The following is a 24,960-nucleotide window of genomic DNA, read 5'->3' on the forward strand; positions in this document are numbered from 1 at the left end:
TTTAGAGAAAGGACAACTGAAGTAATATTGGCCTGGTGGTGGTTTTGTGGTGCAGCCACAATCAACTACCGCGCCAGCAGATATATTTTTTCCCATGCACAATATGTTTATCATTAAAACACTATTTTTAATATTTGGACACCTACATAACTACCTTTTACATATAATAAGGAAACAAAAACAGAGCTTTCATAGTTGAAGCTAAACGAAGAGTTGGCCAATCATTTGAAAATTGTTTTTTTTAAATGATGATTGGAGCATACCCTTTCTTAAAGTAAGACAAAAATGTGTGATTTGTTTCGAACTCCACGGCAGTAATAAGTGCTAAGCAATAAACAAATTGTTGTAGCGGACTGTTTTTCATGCCATGCCAAAATTGAAGGATTCCCTAGGTACAGGAATGGAGGAGAATGACTGGAAAAACATTCATAAAGATATCCTTACATCAAACACTGGTTTGCCACACATGAAGTCTCAAAATGTTCTGTTGATGGTGTTATAGTCCTTTTGTCAGAAGTTCAAATTTGAAAGCATAAAACATAATGGTGGCAGGGGCGTGGAATGATAAGAAATTTTCTCTGTAGTGAGTATTTTCATTATAAACTGCATCTAGGAGAGTTAATGAAGTTCTTTGTGGTATCACCTGCAAGTAGCATACGAGATCTGGGGCCATTAAGACTCACTTAGTCACTTACACTTCTAGAGTTTTTCCACACACTTTTTGTTCTCTCTTTGCTTGTCCCCTTTTGTTTTAAGCTACTTACAGTTCCCTCAGTGTCCCTCCATGGGGCGAGTAGTTCGCACAGTAAAAATACTGCAGGCATTGCGTTTTATCTTTTTTTTTTTTTTTTACTTTTTTTTTTTTTATGAGCCAGCCGTTTTGTTCATCTTTGTTTCAAGGGCTATCTCTTCTAAACATATTCTAATCTCTTTATGGGTGGCTGAGCCCCTAAATTATACTACATGGTATATAGTAAGTGCATTGACAATGACAAAATGCCATTCCTAATTGACAAAATCAGGTATGGAGGAATCTTGCCCAAGTAAATAGTATTTTCCCATATTGACCTGTGTATTAATAAACCTGCTCATTATGACAGGTTTGTGGGCGTTCCATCATTGGTTCAACCATTAAAGGGCAGAAACATCCATAAACCTTTATGTTTGTTGACACTGCAAATTTGTAGTTAGTTTCCCACTCCAAATACACTTGCACATTTCCTCCTGTACGGATTCAAGATCCTTAGACAGATGTACTCATAGATGTAACTCAGAACCAAATAAAATCCACTTGTATTTTTTGTAATGTTAAATTTTGGGGTCAGGAGAGAACATGTTTGTTTCGAGGTGGGGGTAGTGGGGTGACCATTGGTAAGGCAGTCAGTGCTCAGAAAAAAAAGAAAAAAAACGTTGCGGAAATTTATGAACTTCACTGTTACTTATACATATAAACATACTTAAAATAAGGGCTGGAGTCAGTGTGTTAATGTGATGGAAACGTTCATCCAAGCACCTTGCATACTTCTTTGGGCTTTCAGGTAAAGGAATTTCTTAAAGGGGGAGAAGTGTTCAGACAATTCAAAGGTAATAGTGGAGGAGGAGTACTCCTTGACATATACTCAATTCCCAAGGGTGCTCTTGGTCATACTGTGCGAGTCCCCAAAAAAGCCTAAATCTTATTCAGATCATAGCTGGTGGGTTATGACGAGTAGATTTCAAACTTTTTAAATAACATAGGTGAATTGGATCCTGAATATTCTTGATTTGTTGGTGGCTTACCCAAATAAGCGTGGCCAAGATAGCTTTTTCTAAAAAGTAGTGTGACAAAGAATGTAAGCACCTTTTTTAAGGGCTTTATCTATCTTGATGCTAAGGATTTTAATTTTTTATATTAGACCAATCACTCTAGAGTGCAAATCCCCACTCCAGTCAACACTATTAATTGAATATATTTTTCCACAATGCTTACCTCCTTCTGCTTTGAAATACATCTGGTTTCCACGGCATACAATACGGTACCTGTACTATAAACGTAAAAGTTCTGAACATGACTGAAAGCTGCTGTGAAATGGTAAACTCTGCACTATTTGTACATGTTTAGATGTGTACTTTGTTTCTCTATGGTCCTGGTGAAGCACTGAAAATGTCCTATTGTGATGTATATGTGAAGGTAAACACAAACAACTAACATTTCATAACAATGGCATAATTGTTATCCTCAGGTAACATAAAAAGTGCAATTTACTTTTCCAGAAGATAATAAAAATTGGTCCATCAAAACTATATACTGGAAACATTTGTCATAAATACTGGTACCTACATATTAGCAAAGTGCCACATGTCCGCTGGCCTAGAAAGTAGTCTACAAAAACATACAGACCAGTTTATATTTTAACTTTATTGTATAATAATATAAAACTACAAAAGACCAGTCATTTTTCATGTACATTTGTCCAATTATTTTGATTACAGTCCATACTTACACGTGAATACATATTTCGCGTTTCAGTTGTCTGTAATATTGCATAGAAAAGGCACAGCTCAAAGGTCTGTGGGGGAAATGCATCCTTCCTTTTTGACATCAACTAACACTTAAACAGTTGTGCATTTAACAGTTAGCATACGCTGCTCTTTTCTAGGAATCTTTGCCATTACATGTACTTAGCACAATAAAAACGTAGCAGAACAGTTTTTGAGGTTCCAGTATGTATTATGATCGGATGCATTTTAGTAAATGTTTGTATAGAATAATGCAAACGATGTGTTGCCCAAAAATGAAATGTTATGAGATGACCAATGGTTACGATTTTTATGAACTATCCGTATTTTTTGTTTTATTTAAAAACAATAAGGTGGACTCTTAGGGTTGCAAAATGTCCTAGAATGCCATTTACATTTACAATTTAATGTGAAACCAATAAACAAAGAAAAGCCACCATTAAGATGGAAAAATGGAGCGTTTACTCACAGGACAGTCATTTGCAAATGATCTCCCAGTTGTCAGAAATTGCTCCATGGACTGAAAATGTTTTGGGAGATACTGTGCTTGGGAATTTTAGTGCAATTCAAAATCAGAAACGAGGGAGTTCCTACCTATAGACTATGTATTTTATGATGCGAAACATAAAAAATATGCTTGTCAAAGCCCATTTACTACATTGATCTTTCATACTTCACCTTGGTACAGGCTCTTGTTTACACATAGCCAAAGTGATGCTGCTGCTCTGTCTCATCTTTATTTTGGGTCATACTTTCCAATGCATTTCTTGCATTTTGTTACATGTAAAAATTAGCATCTGTTTACGCTTTCAGTGCTTCACACAACAAAGTAAATTAAACTGTAACCTCAAGCAAACTGTAGCAGGCTCCATAACACATCTGTGGATGATAAACAAACAGCTAAACACCTAGTGCTTATTTCAAACCAACAGACTTCCATGCAAAAGCAAAAAATTCAGCACATTGTCCATCTCAATAAGAGAAAGGAAGCCATTTTGTTTTGTGTCTTCTTGGAGTCTCCTGTCCCCATCTTTCATTCAGACTTGTATTCCTACAAAGCACTGCATTCCTATCATACATTCTGTACACATTACAATCCAGATGTTAGCGGCACAAAAATAAATATATTTACAAAAAAGAAAAAAGGAATAAATAACTTAGGAAAATAAAAATCACTTCAACTCGAAAGCGCCTCTATTCTGCTCTTTTCTTGTCACTTCATTGCACATCAATGTGTAGCCGTGTACAGCCACATTAGTATGCACGGTTTGTTCTAAGGTGTATCTATTTTATGGTTGTCCTACATACTACACAGAGACATAGCCTACAGCACAGCAGGAGTTAGCCCAGGAATATAATTGGAAAACATGATGTACCTGTTTTCAAGCAAACAATGACCTTCTGTGGCTTTCTAACCCCAAATTATCCTTCTGTTTCTAACAAAGAAAACATTATAAGGTATCAGAAGTTATATTTGATAAAGTACAAAATGAGGGTAGGCTGCGTTCCTCTTTCAACGTCATGCTGACTGTTCCTAAATTAAATGTATTTTAACTCTAAGGTGTGTGTGTGTATATATATATATATACATATATATACATACATATATACACACACACATATATATATATATATACACATACACACACACACACTATTAGAATCCGCGGTTTACTGAAGTCCAGGCAGTTCATTCGGTAAAAAAATAAAAATAAAAAAATAAAAAAAAAGAAGACTTTCCCTTTTTGGTGAAGAATAATAGGCTATTGCGCCATTCCTATGTATTTTCTTACTAACTATCATAACATGTAAGTTCTTATCAATGGTATTTCTCAAATACTGTAGGTCTGGACGAGCATCAATTGGGGCTTTATTCTATAAAGTGATGGATTCCAAACATTGGATGATATTGTTTGTCATAAATTAGTGTTTCACTATTGTGACAGTTTTACTTCTGCACCACTGAGGGTCAGATAGTGCTCTAAGGTTGACATTAAGGCAAGCATTGTCCAATGGTGTTGTCTAGAAACATTCTTAAGAATAAACAGCACTTTAGCATTTCAAGATGAAGCAGTTCTATAAGTTACAGAATAGTGGTCCCGCTGATTCCAATCTATATTACAAATAGCACAGTATTCTCAGTACTTAGATCAGCGTTAAACTGTACGTTCACCTAAATCAGATTGTTTTAAAAGGATTACAGCTAGAAACATTCTTATTAAAATAATTTAGCTATAACTGAGGACAGGAAACTTTAAAAATGTGTTAATTATGTTGCATAAGCAATCTTTTATTTCATGAGACATATCTGCCAGAAGAGTGTGTTTGAGATCTATAGCTGTCTGTGGCTGTGGCATGTAAGTGTATGCATATAAACACACAACGTAGCCTCCCGGTTTCGTAAAACATACACAACACCCCAGCATGTGTACATATCACCATATCTCCAAAATTCATGTATTAGGCGATAGTAAAAGGCGACGTCTATGGCACTCTTCCATCCCAGACCAAAAGAGAAACAGAAATATAAACAGTGGTTTCAAAGAAAGTGTCAGAAAAATGGGAGCAGATAGGTTTCGCTCCAGTTGTTTTTTAGTCCAGTTGTCTTGTCGTTTATGTTCAGTGTACAAGACACAAACTCACTTGCACAGGAGCAATGCCTGGACCATAACAGTCCATCCACCAAAACACACATACACGCGTGAGGACTTAGAATGTGACAGTACTCAAAATCAGAGATACTACTGCACCGTGAGAGACATTATCCATTAGGTATTTTTAGTATTGTAGAAGAAAGGTTTGAACTTCCCTCTGGATGCAATCCGCAACAAATCTACGAATTAAGTAATTCCAGTAAATCAGGGGAATAATTAATGGGCATGAGTCACTGCCATAAATTACAAGTTTTGAAACCACGGTTTGTGTAATAACAGCCACACACACGATTTATACAGTATATTTAAATATGCAAGTCTGGTTTATGCCATGCTGGTTTTGTCATGTGCAATAGTTATAAACAGAGGTGTTTAACCACGACCAGATCAAATCCATGCAGTGAGATAACATCATACTAACTAGGACTTGTCAGCATTGCTCCAGTTTTCTTCTGTGACGTGATTCTAAAATTAAATATTTTCGCCATTAATCAGTGTTTTCTCAAGTCAGTTACCCTGTCCTGCGGTAATATCACTTTTGTACTCTAGTAATAACTGTCTGAATTTGTATTTCTAAATAACATGTTATTGAGCCACATGTATTTCACCAGCAAGGCATAAATACATGCTATATCTGTGTGCGCGCGTATTTACACCCACACCCCTTCAAACACGTCTCTCTCAATCCAACCAATTAGTGCTCCTTGTGTTCTATATAACTTGTCTACATGTGTATTGCTCTGTATGTACATACACATGCAGAAAGACCCACACAGGTACACACAGGTTTAGAAAAAAAGAAACTAATAGACTTATTATTCGTAAAGTGCCTTTCTGGAACGCTGTCTTCACTAACGCAGATAGACCCAATTTTATCGGTGGCAAGAAGTGAGCAGAATTCACTCAATATTGCCAATTACGTACACTATAATTTAAAATGTCCTAAATAAATTATTATAAAAGTTATTCCTAAAGAAGCCATATGCACTCCAACTGTATAGTTGCACTTAACAGCAAAAGTACCATTAAAAAAGCTAAAATGACAGAGCAGTTCCAGCAACAGGCATAATACATTGCAAATATTTTTAAATTAAACGTATACCCCTTTGAAAAAAATCTATGGGCACAGCAATGAATAACTTTGCAGATGTGACGGAGAAAGACATGCATAGAAAACTGTCTGCCGATTCAGTACAACAATTTTCTAATTGACTGCAGAATACAAACAGTAACTGTGGAGTTAAAAAACATTAGCGTGACCAAATTGCAAAAGTAAATAGCTCAATTTGCAGAAGAAAGAAACCAAAATCAATGATAAAACAAATCTCAACAGACAAGAAAGAAATACGTCAGGGGTGTAATACTTTTGGTGCCTAGTTTCAGCACTTTTACCAGTGAAATGAAATGCTTCCTTAAAGAGTGAGAAAAACTGACATTCTTTGGAGTTTGTTGCACCTTACTTTGTTAGCATTTTTTTTTTAAAAACATGAAATCTACTGACAGTCATTTGCATTGCATCGCTATTAATTCACTGTCAATACAATCCACATGGGAAAAATTTGAGCATACAGAAGGGTTAATGGCAGAATTCAAGTGGCAATAACATGTAATAAAGCCATCTCAATTCGTAGTATAGTAATGATGTAATTGGTATACCAACCATCTTAGTACTACAGGAGGTAGAGAACTTGGCAGAGTAAGTTGGCTCCACTGTCTTACAGAATGTAAATTTCTGCCTGTTTTTCGAGGGGGAGGCGGTTTGAAAAGTTCAAAAACTGACAGGATTTATTAATGAAAAAATGAGCCTTTTTTGCCTTCTGGGGAAACACTGGGCAACCGCCTTAGTTATTCCCGTGTACCTTATGTGAACAGCATGACTTTATAACACCAATTATGTTCATTGACCTGCTTCTGGATGCAACACCGATTCTGTGTGAGCAGTCATACTGAACAAGAAAACGAGCCCTGTAAAATACCATGGTAAAAACACTGATGAAAAACAGTTCTTGCACAGTAAGCAATTAGGAAACTACTCGGTCTAAATTGTGAGTAAGCCGATTGGGGACTAGGACTAGATCATTTCGAACTCTCCCACAATCAAAGGTCATCAGGGGATGTCCTGCCTTCCTAATCTTGGTGCAAGGTGGATCCACAACCAGAGGTGTGTACATTTTAGATCTCTGGTGTGCAAAAAAGTTAAAGGCACCAGCTATCAGGGCTTCTCCAAACAACTTAAATGGCTAGAGCTTCTCTTTAAATCAAAGATGACTAAAGGACAAAACACCAAAAGTACTGAGAATGCACAGTGAAGCAACTTGCAAGACACATTTTTTAATGAGATAAGTAAACATTGTTGGGGGCAAGGTGTAAGGCAAGCAATGTTGGTGGCCACTTACTGGCTGCCATATCAAAAGCCTCATATATTGTTTTTCATTGTCTGCAGTTTAAATGACATTGCAGATAGAGGGCTTGTTTAAGAGGTTTGGGGAATGACGAGTCTAACTCCTATGTGCCAGAGCCTCTAACCATGACGTTATCATGAGGAACTCGATCCTGAGGACCTCGAGCATGGGCAAGGCAGCAGGTCTTTTGCGGGACAATGGCCAACTTCTCAAAGTCACTGCATTACTCCAAACTTTACACTTTCTGAACTGTATCAAATACTATTGTGGATGGTGCATCAAGGATTTCTGAAAAGTCCCTTTGCCCACAATTCTCTTGGACCACAGTACTTCCAAGCAAGATAAAGGCTAGAGCTAAAAGCTCCTCACAAAGGATGCATTTCACCACTAGCCAGTGGTCAGATTTGGTAACTGAATTATTAAGACAGGCAGAGGGGAATACATGATAATATTAATATATAAATAAATTATCTAACAAACCATTTTTGTGTTGTGAAATGTAATGCCTTCCATCCAAATTAGAACTCGAACTGCCTGTCTAAAGAGAATCCTGCAGTTGACATACACATTTTACAGTAAGAATGGCACTGCAATACTGGCTTGCTAGCTCTGGCTAATACAGATTAATGACTTTGAATTAAATTTGGATGGCTTTATGTAATAGTGTTGGGTTTCAGAAAGTGGAACACCGCAATGACATCACAAATGGAGAAAACTAGAACATTCATAGGAGATGTAGTGACCCTAATGCTATGTTTTGCGGCTATTTCCTGCTGACATCTTTATGGGTTTGCTTGTAAGTAGCTGTAAGCCCAGGAAAACAGTTCAGACAAAGGAGTTGGCATCACGGACTAAACCACTTGTAAACTGCATGTACAGTCTTCTCAGCCCTTGCTTAAAGCACTTTGTGTTCCAGGAAATGCAATGGTAAAGCGTTTTTTCCAATATCCTCCAATGCACTATATGCATAGAAAACTTTACATCTTTGTATAAAAGTACAGCATTTCTTGTAGAATTGGAGTGAGCAGGAATTCATTGAGCGCACGCCATCAAAATAGCTCCTTTGTGAGTACAAACAGCATTTGTTTTTAGAAAAAAACAATTTCATAAACTGCAGAATCTGTACAAAAATATCAAATGCATTTGGGCGGCAGTCTCTATACAGCCACATAGAGGCAACACTTTGTATAAGAGGCACAGCTAATGCCTCAAAAAAGACCAAATTGCTATACTAACTTATGGGAGGAAGGGTTAGCTCTGTGATAAAACAAGTAACTTTTCCCGAAAAAAGTTTACAAAACAAGAAGACATGCGTTAAACTGCTTTCACAAACTTAATCCTTGGGCTTGGCATTTATAATTAATTTATGTCATTATAACATATTTACTTGGTTTACAATGCATAATCTTTCTTATACTGGGATACTAGATCTTCCTTAAATAATCACTCAAAATGCCTCGACAGTGGTCATATAGGGATGAAGGCACTCCGACGCTCTCGGAAAAAAAATTTGTGTTCGGTTCTTTCTTAAAATGACAAAGATGCATGCACAGGGCTGTGAGCTTTTCCAAAAATACTACAAAGTGTCTGTCAAGGTGCATAAATAGTCACGCTGCTAAGATCCAACAAGCACCTCCATTATATGATCTAGTTCTGTGAGGTCCATTTTGAAAGGCTGGCTCGGGGTGACTGGTTGACTCGTGTACGGGGCTAAAGTCTTTAGAAGGTCATCTGCAGAGACAGGAGATATTTTTGAGACCGGCCCAGAGGCAGATGAGCAAGGGTCAAAATCATACATAGATGTGTCAATGTCGGCAAACAAAATATCATCCAAGGTCAAGTCTGTAAGAAAGCCAGTGGAAGCAGATATTTCAAAATTTCCAGGCAACGGGTCGATGAGTTTTGATTCACTTGCCTTGCCTTCGTGGGGGCCCTCAATCTTTTGAATACTAGGCTCATTGGAGTTACCTTTAGAATCTGCGGCTGCCTCAACAGAGGTAGGTGTTGCTGGACAAAGCTCCTCAATTTCCTCCAGGGCGGAAGAGAAACTGTCTTTTAAAGGTTGAACTGGCGGCTGCGGTAGTTTAGTTGGGCCATCGCTTTCGGAAGCCTGAGAAGTGCAAAAAGTGTCATCCTCAAGCAAAGAGGCTGGGGTGAGGCAGGATTCTAGTGGCGTAGTGTTTGTTAAGTCAATTGGATGAACAGGGTGGCAGGCAAGATGGCTGAACGCCGGCTGCGCCTCCTGGTAGCTGTCTCCGAGAGAATCAGCCGGCTGCGAAGTGGCAATGAACACAGGCCTCAAGCTGCCTTCCTGTTTCAACTCCTCTTGAATTCGTCTTAACATGTTGTTAATTAGAACAGTTTTTTGTAGGCGTGGTTCTGTTAATGGCCTGTGGTTGTAAAGTTTCATAAGGGAAATGTTGAAGATAGTCTGGCGCTGTAAAGTGTAGGACACCTTAGAAGGACCGTCAACTGAAGACACCACTTTGCCTTCCAGCCCATCTTCATGCTCGTCAAACTTCCGCTTTCCTCCTTTACCCAACATAAATCTGAAAAATAGAAAACAAACTGTTGATATCTATTTGTGGAACACAATGGGTTTTTGGTCTCTAGAAGGGCAAATATATTCATCACAAAAGTGAGAGCTTACAGAGGGATAGGAGGCATGTGTATGTGTTCAGAGAAGCTGGATTTAAATGTAAGTTACCTTTAACAACATCAAGTAAAAGATATCATGGTGGTATCATCAGGAGTACTGTGTAATCCTGATGAGATCACTTTTAATAGTGGAAAATACAAATCGTACACAAACACACATATGGATCTCAACAACCACTTCACTCTGCAGAAAAAATATACCACTCACGACAACCAATAGCGTATGAAACCAACTCACCACCCTACTAGCGCATAATAAACTAAAGTGAGCATTGTTGAAGGGACAGCGTAGGCACTATTAAATCATCATAATCTCAGTTCTCAGATACATACTACAGGTCGGCATGCACCAATTTTCCCAGATGGAATGCACTGAAGTTGAATTTGTAAAATCTCAGCCAAGACATACCAAACACTATTAACCAAAGTCACAAACATACTAGCAAACCCATGCTTTAAAGCAGCATCATGTACAGACCCACACTACTGATTACCCAACTCAAACAACCAGAAATCCGACTCTGGCCTGTGGCGGAATTGTCAACGCCAAAGCGTGAATATACTTGAATTCTGATCATGAACGTGAAGCCATACTAAAAAGGTAGAATATGTGCAATTCAAATCTCTGTAACAGAACACACCCATACTGGTCTGACAAGGCTCCCTCAGGTAATAAATTCATGTCCAAAGTGTTACCCCCTAAACGCTATACATCACAGTTTATACAAAAAAGGTGCATTTACAAAAGAAACGGGATCCTCCATGGCAAATATCCTGAAATTAATAACCGACAAAATAACTTGCACATTTTATTGCACATCATTAGAAACGAAATTCTAGTGCAGTCAGATACAATTCTACATCCACATTATGGCTCCAAATTCCTAGCTTTGTATGGAGCTATACGTACCCCACTGCCATAAATTAGTGCATCGGTTTTAGATTCTTCACCTATGCACTATACAAGCAGTGAATGAGGCCAAAAAGTTGGGCCAGATATGCAGGGTCAGTAAAAACATAAGCCAAATGATGTACTGTTGAGTGACGCTGTGCAGGATGGGGAGCAGAGGTGCACAGCTGCTCAAACAACACCTACAAGAGCTAACAAGAAAACCTTATTGAATCAAACAGTATTTCTAGTTTTTGAACTTAACAAAAAGTGAACATCTTTCGTACAGTTTTTTGTTGCATCACTGTTGGATCACGTAAACAGGTGGTATTTTGTTGGGCTCGTGCTCCTTGTTTCATGTTGAGCTGTGTCTGTTTTGGTAACTCCCTTTGGGCACTGTGGGTTGGCAGTGCAAAGAAGCCTCCTGTGCCACCACATAATCCTGAATCCAAGTCACAATACCACAAAGCCCAGACGCAGTAACACAGCCCATCAACTGCCAAACCAATCAGGAATTTGCTGCCTTTCTCTTTGGCCTGACACATATTAAATGCAAACACTGACTTTGGATAATGAAGAGGCTTTCTCCTTGCATTCACATTTTCTGCTTGCTCGGACAACTCTATATCCAACTCAACTTTCCACTAGCTTTCTGGGCACTATTGTTGCTCTGTCTTTGTAATTATCTTTTTTTAAATTTAAGAGTGGTTGTGGTCTCAGGGGTGTGGAATTTATTAAAATATCTACTTGTCCATGGGACAGGTTGCCTTCCCAAATATATTTGTCCTGTAAAAAATCTATTTGTCTCTTTGGTGCCATGTAGTGCGGCGACAAATTATGGCAGTAATCTCATTATGTAAGCGCTCTGATAATTGCCTCTCTGATTATGCCAGGTCTACTACTATAGTAGGGCTTGATTACTTGCAATTTCAATCCCTACTATTGCAATTTCCTTATTTTGCCACCATTTCGTAGATCTATATTCTGGGGCAGGAGGAAGCAGTAAGCAATAGTTACAGTGCTGGAATGCCTTGGAGTCTGCAAACCTACTAACTTGCATGTTTTAAGGATTTTCACCAGCTCTTCTCTAATCTTTTGCCATAATGAGAAAGGTTGGAAATTTACTCCCGACAATGGTAGAAGGAGAAGTTCGAGTGCTAAGAGAAAAGTGGTAGGAGGGAAAGAACTTGTAAACGCTCAAAAGATTTTCACATGAGTAAATCTACACATGCATATTTGTTTGTGCTAAAATACATTTCACAAATATTTTCTAGGAGTATGATTTCCTGGTATGCAGGTGTAGATTTTTGTGAATTCACAAAAGCCACTAATTCAAAGACATAACATGGGTGGCTTTAAGTATTGGGTGCCTATTTACATCTGCCGTTAACAAAGACATTTTGTTTTGATTGAACTTCAATTTCTTGATCTATCGACTGGCTTTACCTACGAAGTCAAGGGAATTTTGAAAGGCAGGCCAAGGAACAAATGAAAGTGATGGGAATGAGATGGGTTTTTTGCAAGTCCACAGATGTAGATTACAACATGTCTAGAGACAGCGCTTGGGCACTGCTTAGGCTCGACCTAAAAATAGACAAGTAAGTATTTTCTTGTGTGCAGTCATGAAGGCTAGATCGCACCTTTAGATAAAACTGAGGCGGTTTCTATGTAGAATGATTTTAGTAACGTTATTAGTTTTCTATTTAAAAAATATATATATATTTGACATCGCTTCTCACCTAGTTTTATTGTTTTTAATGAATTATTGATCTTAAACTCTCTTAGTGAATTTCATGACATAATGCTATATATTTTATCTATTTATTGTTAAGAGGAAGTTGATTGGTGCTGTGTGTATATTTATTTGCTTTTATGATTGTGTTAAACAATCGAATAAAGTATTTTGGACAAGTAATGCATTGCAAGAAATGCAGATAACCACTTTCGGGAGAATTGAGAACTTACATTCCAAGGCACTGAATACCAGATTATAAGCCTCTGTAATGCAACCCTGAATACTCTGACTTAACTCCCTCCTGTCTGTTTCCTGCTAAGCTTACTGAAGCCACAGTCAGCTATCTTACTTAATGATCCGTGCTTTACTCGATCCACCAAGACTGGCTTCTGTCCTTCTCACATAACCTAATCTGTGTTTACAGCTTCTTTGGACCATGTGCAAGGACTCTGGATGATAGGGGTCAGTCTGCCATAATTCTTCTTTCACCTTTAGTCGGTGTTTGATGTGGTCTGCACCCCAATCGATTGCCCAGGTTCACAGACACTGTGGTGGTGGTGGGGCGAGTCATGCTGTGGGCTTCTAAAACTCCTTTTTGATCAGCTGAAGAAAAGCTGTTTCTCCACTTCAATCTGAATTTCAGCAGCTTCCATGTAAGGACCCTGAGAGGTCTTCCCTGAGTGCTACACTTTTCAGTGTCTGATCCTTTGGCAACACTGATAAGATCTTTTAAATTCCAGTTCAATTTATTTCCGCCATGCTACTTTACTATGTCCGTCTACTTTCTCGTGATTGCCCACTGGATATTTGATGTAGCCACCTAAAGCTCAACACTGACAACACTTAGGTGTTGGTATTTGATGGTTCTCCATTTCCATGATCAAGCTCTGGGTGGCCTTAGACCATGGCTGAGCTCCCCTGTCCATGTTGCATAGCACAGAATCAGAAGTATCATATTTGACACATTCTTATCCCTTCAACCCCCGATTGCCAAGGTATTCTTTTCCTGCTTCCACACACTAACATTCCTGCATAAATTCTTCTGCTTTTGCCCATCTTCTATGAGAACTGATATACAAGCGATTAGATCTGCCCAAATTCTTTATAACAACTCCACTTATCAAGGCCTACCAAAAATATTTGTTTACTAAGGTTCATCGTATCCAAAATGCAATAGGCAGATTAGTTCCTGGCTTGCCTCACAGAGAACACATCTTAGATGATGTGGTTAAATTTAGTTGACTTGCTCCATCTAAGAAGATCCTAAGAAGTTTGTACATATGCCATAATGCAGACTACAACTTTAGTTCCCTTTTCTTTGTTCCCTTTTACTTCCATGTGCACTAGCTTGTAAGCTCAGATCATCTTCTGTCTCCCTACTTGTACTGCTCCAAGTTAGACATGAGCGTTTGGGAGGTAAGACTTCTATCATCAGGGCAAGCTGTGGCGCAGCACGCATTCCCATCTGCATTCTAATGTCAATCGTGTGTCACCGCACCAGCAAGTTGTCTCCCCTCCCCACTCCACCTCTGCATTAGGGTTACAGTAATTCTTGATGTTTAATACTTAAATTAAAGCACCTGAATACCTTCTGATGTCACTGTACATTTAAGTGTAGTTCATTCATTAATTCAGGTGTTATTGTATAAAAGTGGCGGTCACTGAATGTGGCTAAACACGTTATCGTCACTGGCTAGTATGGTTAATCTAATGCAACTTCCTTTTTTAAATTAGGAACCATTACAAATAACAATAAGCAAAGTTTGCAACCTAGGCATCTTGTTTGACCAAGAGGATTTAAGATAGATGTTGTAAGTGCTTGCCCAGTGAGCCTGCCTAAATACCACCGCTCCACAATTAACATAAAAAACACTGGTCAGACTGTTATCCCCATCAGGCTGCATAACAGTGCAAATTAGTGCATCAGGAAAAAGGCCCACACTAGACTGGTGGATACTGGGTTGTGTCCATGTGATATACCTGCTTAGCCTCTCTGCTTTAAGATTTTGAACTCCAGGCAGATGTGGGACTATTAAGGTTACGTTCTTCAAAATGGGACATCTGCATATATCTTGGACTACTCTGGATAGCGTTTTCTGACTTTGTCTCTTCTTAAAAAAAAAAAAAAAAAAATAACATTGTAATTGTATTTGTCTATGTTAGCGCTGCTTTCCCCTCTATTTATGTGTGAAAATCTTTGAGGGCTAAAAAGAAGAACACGTGTGTTTTATTTCTTCCTTTGGGCTCCAAAAGCCGTGGATGTTCAGTTTATTCTTGTGTGCTCCCCCATCCCGTAGAGGGGAGAGCAGGAGGGGGGTCTGTGGGGATGGTAACTAAGGAAGCTGGTTGTTTGAAAGGCCTGCCTTTAGCAATGTTCTTCGTTTTCCACCTCTGTATCTCTTTCTGCACCTTCTTTGTGACAATCACTAGATCTTCCCAGCTGCCCATGACCACTGGTTTTGAGGTCATTCTTAGGTTGGCTGCATGTCTAACCTAGGCAATGGGGGATGCAGGATGTCACGGGGCTCCTAACATCTTCTTTCTCTGGGGATGCTCTCCTGGCATTGCTTTCAGAAGCTTACTTTTAACAACCAATTATCCAGGTCAAAGTATACTTGTATCCCTGGCTTCTCAAATGTACTGCAACCCAGCTAGATGTTTTGTTAAAACTCTTGCTGCTGGCTTTATTCTATAAGGTAATACTTTAACTGATAATGTACTTTGCCCATGACAAACCTCAGGAGATTTGTTTTTGTTGTGCATGCAGAGAGGTGTCTTTTAGGTCTATGGTGATCATTTAGTCTCTCTTTTCTTTTTCCGGAGGAGAATGACCTCTTGGATTGTGGTCATTTTGAATCTCTGTTTTTATGAACCTGTTCAATTAGCTAAGGCCAGAAATAGTTCTTCGTGTCTGATCTGGTTTTGGTACTAGCAAGTAAACTGAGCACATCAATTGTTTGATTTCCATTTTGGGCACCTTTTCTATTTCTTTTAATATAAGTTACTGTGCTTCGTGCCTCAAATGAGTTAGCTCTTTTTTGTTGAGGCCTCTTGATATTAGTGAAAGTGTTGGTTTTTGCAACAGTTTTATGCAACAGCTATGCTGTATAATGTTTAACACACACTTATAGGAGGTGATTTTTCTCCACTCTCCAATTCAGGAGAAAACCCCCTACATTTTACCAGTGTTTTGTGCTGGGTGCTTACTTTTCACTTAACTGTGGGCCCTGTGCCCTTGCTCTCTGTCTAAAGGACTAGTGTGTCACTGATGTGTACGGCCTTTGTGGTGGCTTGCTTTGCATGCTGTCATAGTTGGACTCTCGCACCTAGGCGAGACTGATGGTTTAGCGATGACAGCACTTTTGTTGTGGGCGACTAGGCCAATCCTACAAGTCGCAACTGCTGGCCCAACCCTCCGGCTCACAAGTAGTACCTCACCAAAAACCCAAACAGTAAAAGGTGATTTCTGGCAGCCTTACGCATGGACTCTGGAGTGCAACATCTCATGGGAGTCATGGTGGAATGGAAGGTACCTTTTCTCTTGTTAGCAATAAGTCTCAGTCACACACAGGCAATGATGGAGATGCAGTAGAATTTTCAATATATTTATTGAAAAGACTGCAATCTACGGTACAATGCATGAGCTGCAATAATCAGGATAACGTATAATAAAAAAAGCATGATTGTACAGATGAGTCGCAAATACAAAGACCCCCACCATCTTGCACTAGGAATGAAATGTAAAATACCTAGCAGGGAGAACCTAACACCTAACCTAAAAAGAGCTAGGTGTGAAAAACCTAATCTGCCAGTACCATGTCCATGAGAAGCACCCCACGACCCTTGTTACCTTGAAATGAGGTTTCTAGGTCAGACTATGCGGTGACACGAAGGCTGATTTCTGCACCAGGGTGACGTGCAGCATAGATGGCGTTGACAGCATCTGGTAGCAATCCCTCTGATTACCCTGTCTGTGTGAGGTGTATTTATACAGACCATGTAGGACACCTGATGCATGTATGTTCCAAAACAGATAGGGAGGCATACTTGTGCAGCAATTACGTAAACAATGCCTGACAATTGTACATTATGTTCCTGTCATCCATAAGTGAGATGGGGACATGATGTGCCTACCTATGTTCCTCACTTGATTATGACATTGATAGTGACACCTTCACAGAGTGGCACTGATAACGCAAAATCAAAACATTTCTCTAACTATAAACATGGCAGCCATTGTAAAATAAATAAAATAAATGGGCTAAAACAGAGCAAACTAAGTAGGTTAAAAGTCACTAGGTGACGGGGGCACAGGCCTGCAAACTCCTGAGTCCCAATAAAACGAACACAATCCACTACAATGCTTTGCCAGTACAAGAAAGATGTTTGAGAAGTGCTTGATTGGAAGTTGCCTCTACCTGAAGATCTCCTGGCAGATATGGCTCCTTTTCTAAAACCTATTATAAACTGAAACCTCATAAATGCTGTTGTCTTGATTTGTTGCAGTGTTTGGTCCTCTGCAACACAAAATAAGTTGTCCCGTATGAATGACATGTTTATCACTGAAGCATGGACCTCTGGTTTCAAGCCTGACAATCTCAACCAGTTTTGTGAGGTTCCTGAGGGTTCTTACAGTGCAGAACTGTCAGGTTGTGGTGTCTGCCATATCCAATACAAAATTAAGGTGGGTGTTAAACATGGTCTTTCCCACCTGAATGATAATTTTTGCCCTCCTTTCATACTGTTCGGGAAGATGTTGCATGAGTTTGTTGATTTCTTCCCATTGCTGATGGTCTTAACAGTTGGAGAGCACTGAAGTTTGCAATCCTCCATTTTGTGACTGAACTCTCTCCAGTTCTCTGTCCCCTATTTCCACCTTCTTATTCTCCTTGTCTGGTGGTGGTCCCATTGATGAAGATATGTTGGAGCTCTTGCTTACTGTTGTCATAGTAATGGAGTCTGCCACTGCATTCCTCTTGATCATGGGGGGGGAGGGGCTTGGAGAGTACTGATGTTTCTTTTTTACCCCGGAGGTCACTGCCTTCAGGGAAGCTGTTTTTCTGAAGGCATTCTTCCTTGGTCCAGGTTGCTTGGTAGCATAGACAGGTAACGGTCTTTCTTCTGGGACGTCATCTATGTTTTTTGTAGAAAACATGATTCTGCCTATTCTTCTTTCAGTGATAGCCTGCAGGTGTCTCCCGCCCTATTAAAGAGTGCATTATAGACTGCCAGATCATCAGGCAGCCAAGGTATCAGGGAATATGATTATGTTAGACCTGACAGCCTTAGGGTGGTCATCCCCCAACTTTCTGCCTGCCTCCCTCCCTCCACCTTTCCGACTCTGTTTTTGCTGGTTTTAGGACTCTGTGCACTTTACCACTGCTAACCAGTGCTAAAGTGCATATGCTCTCCCCCTTAAACATGGTAATGTTGGTTTATCCCCAGTTGGCATATTTGATTTACTTATCAGTCCCTAGTAAAGTGCACTACATGTGCCCAGGGCTGTAAATTAAATGCTACTAGTGGGCCTGCAGCACTGACTGTGCCACCCATATAAGAAACTCCTTGACTATGTCTCGCGCCTTTGTAAGGCCTGTGTGTTCAGTTTCACCTCCATTTCGACCTGGCATTTAAAAGTGAATGCCAAGCCTTAACTCCCCTTTTTCTACATCTAAGACACCCTTAAGGAAGGCCATAGGTAACCCTTAGGGCAGGGTGCTATGTAGGTAAAAGGCAGGACATGTACTTATGTGTTTTATATTCCCTGGTAGTGAAAAACTCCAAAATGCATTTTCCACTACTGTGAGGCCTGCTCCTTTCATCGACTAGCATTAGGACTGCCCTCATATACTTTTTTAGTAGTAGATTCTGATCAGAAAGGGGTAACCAGGTCATATTTAGTATGGCCAAAATGGTAATAGAAAATCCTGCTTACTGGTGAGGTTGTATTTTATACTGCTATGTTAGAAATGCCACTTTTAGAAAGTGAGCATTTCTCTGCACTTAAGACCATTTGCGCCTGACAGCGTGTCTCCAATCAACGTCTGGTCTGTGCTGGTTGACAGCTCCCTTGTGCATTTCACCCAGACAACCATAAACACAGGACACACTGTCACATATGCAGTCATCTGCATAATGAATGGGTCTTCCTGGGCTGGAAGTGTGGGCCTGACACTCACATTTCAAAGGACCTCACACCTCACACAAAGGACTGATAACCCCCACAGAGACCCTGGCAGACAGGACCGGGCTGAAAGGGGAACTTATGCCCTTCAAAACTACTCTTTGAAGTCTCCCCCACTTCAAATGCATTTTGGGGTATATAAACTGGGTCTCTGACCCCACCAACTCAGAAAACTTCTGGACCTACACCTGCACACTGTCAGAGAAGCTGCCTGGCTGCCCAAAGGACTCTTTTGGACTGCATTGCTGGAAAAGACTGCTGCCATGCTGCTGCCCTGCTGGCCTCTGACTTTGCTGGAAGGGCTCTTCCTTCCCCAAAAGTGCTCTCTAAGGGCTTGGATTGAGCCTGTCTCCTGTTTTTGAAGTCTCAGGACCAACAAAGGCTTCACTTCTTCAAGGAACTCCTTGTGCATTGAAAATCGACACAACACCTGCATTGCGGCTAAGAAATCGCCGCACAGTCGACCGGGACCAACGCAGGACAGACTTCCTCACTGGAAGTTCGATGCAGCTCCTACCTTGAGACGGAAAATTTGGCGCATTGCCTAGCGGATCGATGCAGTGCCTGCTCCTTCTTACAGCCCATCAAAGATTTTCAAAGCATAGTCTCTGGGCTGCAAAATATCCCCGCATTGCAGTGAGGAACCAAGACTATGCACTGAAAAACAAAGCAAACCCTTGCAGCATGGAAAGAAATGACGCATCATCTGTGCCGTTCTGGAAAATTCAATTCAGCACCTTATTTTTCCATGCATCTCCTCCTCTGCGGTTAGAGCGCCTTTATTTTTTTACATATCCCAGGTACTGTGTGTAACAAAGAAACCACTCTTCATTTCTAAGGATTTAAACTCTTCTAAACCTTTTAAAAGTGATATTTCAACTTGTGCTTATTGGATTCTTGTCGTTTTTAGTTTATTTTTTTCAGATACATATTAACTATTTTTCTAAACCTGTGTGGTGTATTTTTGTGGTGTTTTCACAGTGATGCAGTACGATTTATTGCACAAATACTTTACACATTGCCTTCTACGTTAAATCTGACTGCTCAGTGCCAAGCTGTCAGAGGGTGGGCACAGGATAATTTGGATTGTGTTGTAACTTACCCTGACTAGGATTTGTGGTCCCTACTTGAACAAGGGTGTATACCTATGCCAACTAGAGACCCCATTTCTAACAGATTCCATTCCCACTTGCGACAAGTCTATGTTGAGATCCTCCCAACCTCCATTGTGAACCTTTTTGCCTTGATACTCCTCTCAACAAGAACTCCTTTTGCTCTTTGTTGTGGAGTTCTGGTGTTGTCTGGGGCTCCTCCTTGGTGCAACATTTTTCCTGGCTCTTTGACTCTACATGTCTGGTTGGGATGCAAAATCCTTTGAGTGATATATCAGGGTCTCTCTTAATTTGTAAAAGGACCACCGTTTTGGCCCTCTAGTGCCTCTTGTTCAGTGTTGAGTATCAGTGGCATCTTTCTCTTCAGAGTCGGAGTCTCCTTTTCCTTCATCCCCTTCTATCTCCCTTGGTCACTTTTTGGCATGACACAGATTCCTGAGGGTTTGTCTAGTACAATGCCCTTTTGTCTGGATCCATGAACTTGTTTTGCTTTTGCCAGCCTTCAGCCTCAGAATGTTCCAGCATTGGTGAGGTCTTCATAAACTTAAAAGTTTGATACTCTTGGCTCATTCCCACTGTGACTTTGAGGTGTTACCTGATGCAGTTTTGTGCCTTCTCCTTCCTTCAACGACTTCTGTGAAGCTTCTCCCCACCCCCCCCCCCCCCAGCCCCCATCATCAATGGGACAATCCTCTGTATCTGATCCCTCGTGCCAACTCAGTTTCTTCAATGTTTTGCTCCCTGTCGCTAGATAGCCAGTTCTGTGAGGGAGGGCTGCTCCTGCTGCAACTTTATCTCGCACTGTGTTCACCTTTGTCTTTCTCTGGCTTATAGGGTTTTTGGCTGGAATTCAACACATCCTTCTTAGCCTTTGGTGCTATGATCTTTTGGGACACAAAGGTTGCAGACCTAATGCAAGTCCTTCTGTGCAAACTTGGAATGCACTTCGGGAAGAAACTAAAGGGAGTATTCTCCATCTCCCTTGATGGTACTAGGGCGCACATTTTCTGACCATGTAGTTGGGCTTCTAAGGTAGTGATCCTGTTGAAGGATTTGATATTATTTGATTTTATCCAAAGTTCTCAATGTACTTCATTGGATTGCTGGTCTATTCACAGATTTTCTCTGTTATGCTCGACAATCTGTCAGCAGATCTTCTAGGTCCCTTCTGCAGCTCTTCAGCTTGATTCCTGACCCAACGGTGAGAAAAAACAAAATCTGAAGATGCCAACCACTCACAAGGGGCTTCTGAGGGGCGTACATATGACATTGTTGGGGAAGGAAAAGACACAAAATGGTCATCAATGCAGAAAGATAAAAGGACTACATGACTATTCTGGACCCAACCACTAGATGGCATAATAATGCACAGCATGTGAATCCAGAAAACATTTGCGCAGCAAAACTTTAAATGTCAAATCGCTATGCCTAAATGCTTACGCCCATACTGTTAAACCCTCTAGCCTTAAACATATACCCCTGCCCTAAACTGCTAACCCTTAAATCCTCAGCTTGTAACCATACACCTGAAACCCTACTTCCTGGTCGCTGTTTTTTGCATAGTTATGGATCTGCCACATAATGCATCTTCTGCTGTATAATCTGTAGATTTTAACATAGAAAATTTTGTTTCTAGCTCAAACAGATCAAAAGTTACTAAAAACATGGCTAAGTGGGCTTGTGTGGAGTGGAAGCTCCTTTGCAAAGGTTAAATGGTAATCCTTTGGTTGCTTATTTGTGTATTTGGCCGTTAAAGTGGTACTAAAGAGGTGAAATAGCTGCCCAGACAGAATTACCATGTGTAAAGATAACAAAATAAAGAAGCAATAGTTTTAAAAGTAATGTGCCGTCTTAGGCCTCATAATTTGCCTTTTCTTTCTGTATAATTTAGTCAACCCTGTCACATAATCAGGTGCTCTCCTGTTGCATAATTCCAGTGGCTCTGCCTTTAACCCATTCCACATTTTCCTCATTTCATTTTATTTTGGGAACAAACACATTAAAATGCATTCATTTTTTCAATATTTGTTTTTAGAACTATCGAGAAGTGCTATTTTTAGAAGTGTTAAGGCAATACCAAGCACAACTGGTTAGACCATACTTAGAGTATGGTTTTACCACTTATTTCTAACAGTCAAGTGAAGCCCAAGTATGCCTCAACCTGTGGTACATACAAAACACTATTAACAGCTACAGTCACTACACGAAGATGGCAAGTACTTGCATGCACTGCTGCATCTGTCCTTACAACACTGCAAAACTCTGCCCTTGTTCTAGTAAGCTCATCCAATAGTTCTTGCCTATAAACCCACTGCACATCAAGCATTTTTTATACAAGTCTACTGCAACCAACAACCTTTCAACCATGCACCGAAGGGCGCCCAGTGACCTTTGGATACTTTCACATAATCCAGAAAGCCCTGCCAGCCTCACTTTGGAGGGGGGCAACACCAGGCCCAACCCAAGGCACTAGACAATATTTTGATCCCCAGGGGAGTCAGAAAAGGGGGGTTTACGCCACTGTGCCAGTGTCTTTGATAAAATAATGCCCTCTTACTTGCCGTAGAGAACAGCTGCAGTGTGGACACTTGGAGTCAGATGGCACCTAGGGAACTCTACCAAACAATGGGCATTTCTGAAACTTATCGACCCAGAGTAATCCAGGATGGTGTGGCTTGCATTGGTCCCAGCATGTTTTTCTACCCAGAATGGCCTTCAAACATGAATTACAAATACTATTTCACTCATATTAATGTGACAGAAACCTTGGGCACTTCCAGTCAACTGCCTTACCACTTCTGCCACAACACAAAAAATAGTAAGGGGTGAAGTTACTGTTTGTGAAGACCGTCAGTATGGCACCTACACGTGGGGTCTTCCCTTTACGGAATAGGTGGTCTCACACATGTGTCATGCTTCTTCATTTAACCACCTATCCCCACACTGGTAGGACAATGCCACCAGGGCAGACTCAACCTTGTGGTCTGGGCTTCCTAGAGGGAGTACTCAAATGTTGTTACTCTGGATAGTTCAGGGATCCAGTTAAGAATTAAAATTATCTACAAGATGACCAAGGTCCTTCGCACATTTAATTGTGGTGTCTGTTGGTAAGGTTAAAAGCAAATGATGGGCAGTGTTTGAGTTCAATGACTCATACTGTCCCTTTTGTTGTTGCGACCACTTACCACTCTGCCTTCACACATTTCTCCCTATTAAAAAATACTTACTCTGTTTGTGGATGGACCCAATACAAGTCAAAAGAATGGACCAAAACTGTAGCCATATGATGAACACATTGACCCTACACTGAATTTACGCAGTCCCAGTTCAGTCTGGTTCCTTTTGAGGGTGACAGACCCACCAACACATGTGTACCATTTTTATCAGGTCAAGTGTGGGAACGGTGAGTGGCATGGATTCTGTCAATTCCACATATTTTTCACAGAAATGGGTGGAAATATTGTGATTTTACTTCTAGGTTGTACTTGCAGGACATTCTGGGTAAGAAAAGTAGTTGGATCCACACAAGCCACACCAACCTGAACTCCCCCATGTTTTTGATTTTCAGAAATATCTGGAGTTGGTAGGTTTCCATGGGGACCAGCCAACGCTGGGCCCACGTCTACTGCTTCCTACATTGCAATAATGACTGAAATTAAGTTTAGGTTAATTGTTGTATTTTGGGGCCGCCCTCTCGCAGCAAGAGGCTTCCCCACTCAAGTGGGGTACTGTTCTTATGGGGAAATGTATGGGAACTTAAGTGGTGACAGTTGTCGATCCCTACAGATTCCAAAACTTTTAGTCTCAGAAGTCAGAACAAAATCTATTATTTCTCCCAAGTTCAATGTTTACAGGCATTCTAGGTAAAGAAAAAAAGGTTGTGGAGTTTCACACAAGTATGGACTCCATTTGTTCAGTTTTCAAAAATGTCTGCGGTTGGTAAGTTTTCCAGGGTATCTCCTGACCCTCACCCAACCCACATCCCCAGAAAGGCTGACATTCCAATGAAAACGCTGAATTTACCCATTTTTCACTTTGGAGCTTTTCTGTTTTGTGGCCAACAGGCCCACCCACATGTTGGCAGTGTCTGCCCGGCCTGTACGGTAATCAGACAGTGCCTGATGTGTTGGTCTGCCAGATCAGTTTGTGGGCCAATTTTTCAGCAGTTTATAAGTCAGTTTTATGGCCAAGTGGGTTAGATTTTACTGTTGATTTCCTGGATATCACCACTAACAATACCTGCAGCAAACACAAACGCATGCAGTCGCCCATACCATGCAAAATTCCTATACAGAGTGATCTTATCAGTTCTAATCTGAGCTGCTTTACAAACGTGGGCCATTTTTTCAGCTATCTGGTTTGTTAATGGGGGCCAGTTATTTTGATGCCTAGGACTATTTTTTGTCCCAGTCCGACTCTGCGAGTTGGGTTGCATTTCTGTCATGAGAAATATGGCAATACAGGACAGCAAAACGTGTTATTATTGCATTTCTCTACATTTTTGGCTCAAAAAGTTAAGCTGGCTTACAAGAAAGAATATATTTTGCGAAACGCCCTCCGAGTAGCAGGAGTTTACAGGTAGTCACAAATTCATAGCCATATGAATAACCACTCTTCTTAAACTCAAGAATTACAGATGAAAACATTGTCACATGATCTACACAATTGACTGCTCGTTGAATTCGTAATTATGTCTACTTTTCAAAAATGTACATCTTTTAGAGTCCACTCCTGGGTTTTAAACCTCTTTGCCCAACAAAATGCAAGTTAGTAAAACTGATTAAAAAAAAAAAATGTTTTTTTTTCCTTTCCCCCCAGAACTCTGCC

At 40.3% G+C, this 24,960-nt stretch overlaps 1 protein-coding gene across 1 annotated transcript in view; it reads right to left on the reverse strand.

Moving 5' to 3' along the window:
- Positions 1-6,633: 6,633 nt before the first annotated feature.
- The window catches only part of SERTAD2 (SERTA domain containing 2), a 113,207-nt gene continuing 94,880 nt past the window's right edge, over positions 6,634-24,960 (reverse strand). Inside the window, exon 3 of the mRNA XM_069234253.1 lies at positions 6,634-10,104. Within this exon, the coding sequence (XP_069090354.1) occupies positions 9,171-10,100 (930 nt within the window). The 5' untranslated portion in view covers positions 10,101-10,104 and the 3' untranslated portion in view covers positions 6,634-9,170. The remainder of the gene's footprint in view (positions 10,105-24,960) is intronic.

This window comes from Pleurodeles waltl, chromosome 5, assembly GCF_031143425.1.
Source record: "Pleurodeles waltl isolate 20211129_DDA chromosome 5, aPleWal1.hap1.20221129, whole genome shotgun sequence".
Taxonomy (NCBI): Eukaryota; Metazoa; Chordata; class Amphibia; order Caudata; family Salamandridae; genus Pleurodeles; species Pleurodeles waltl.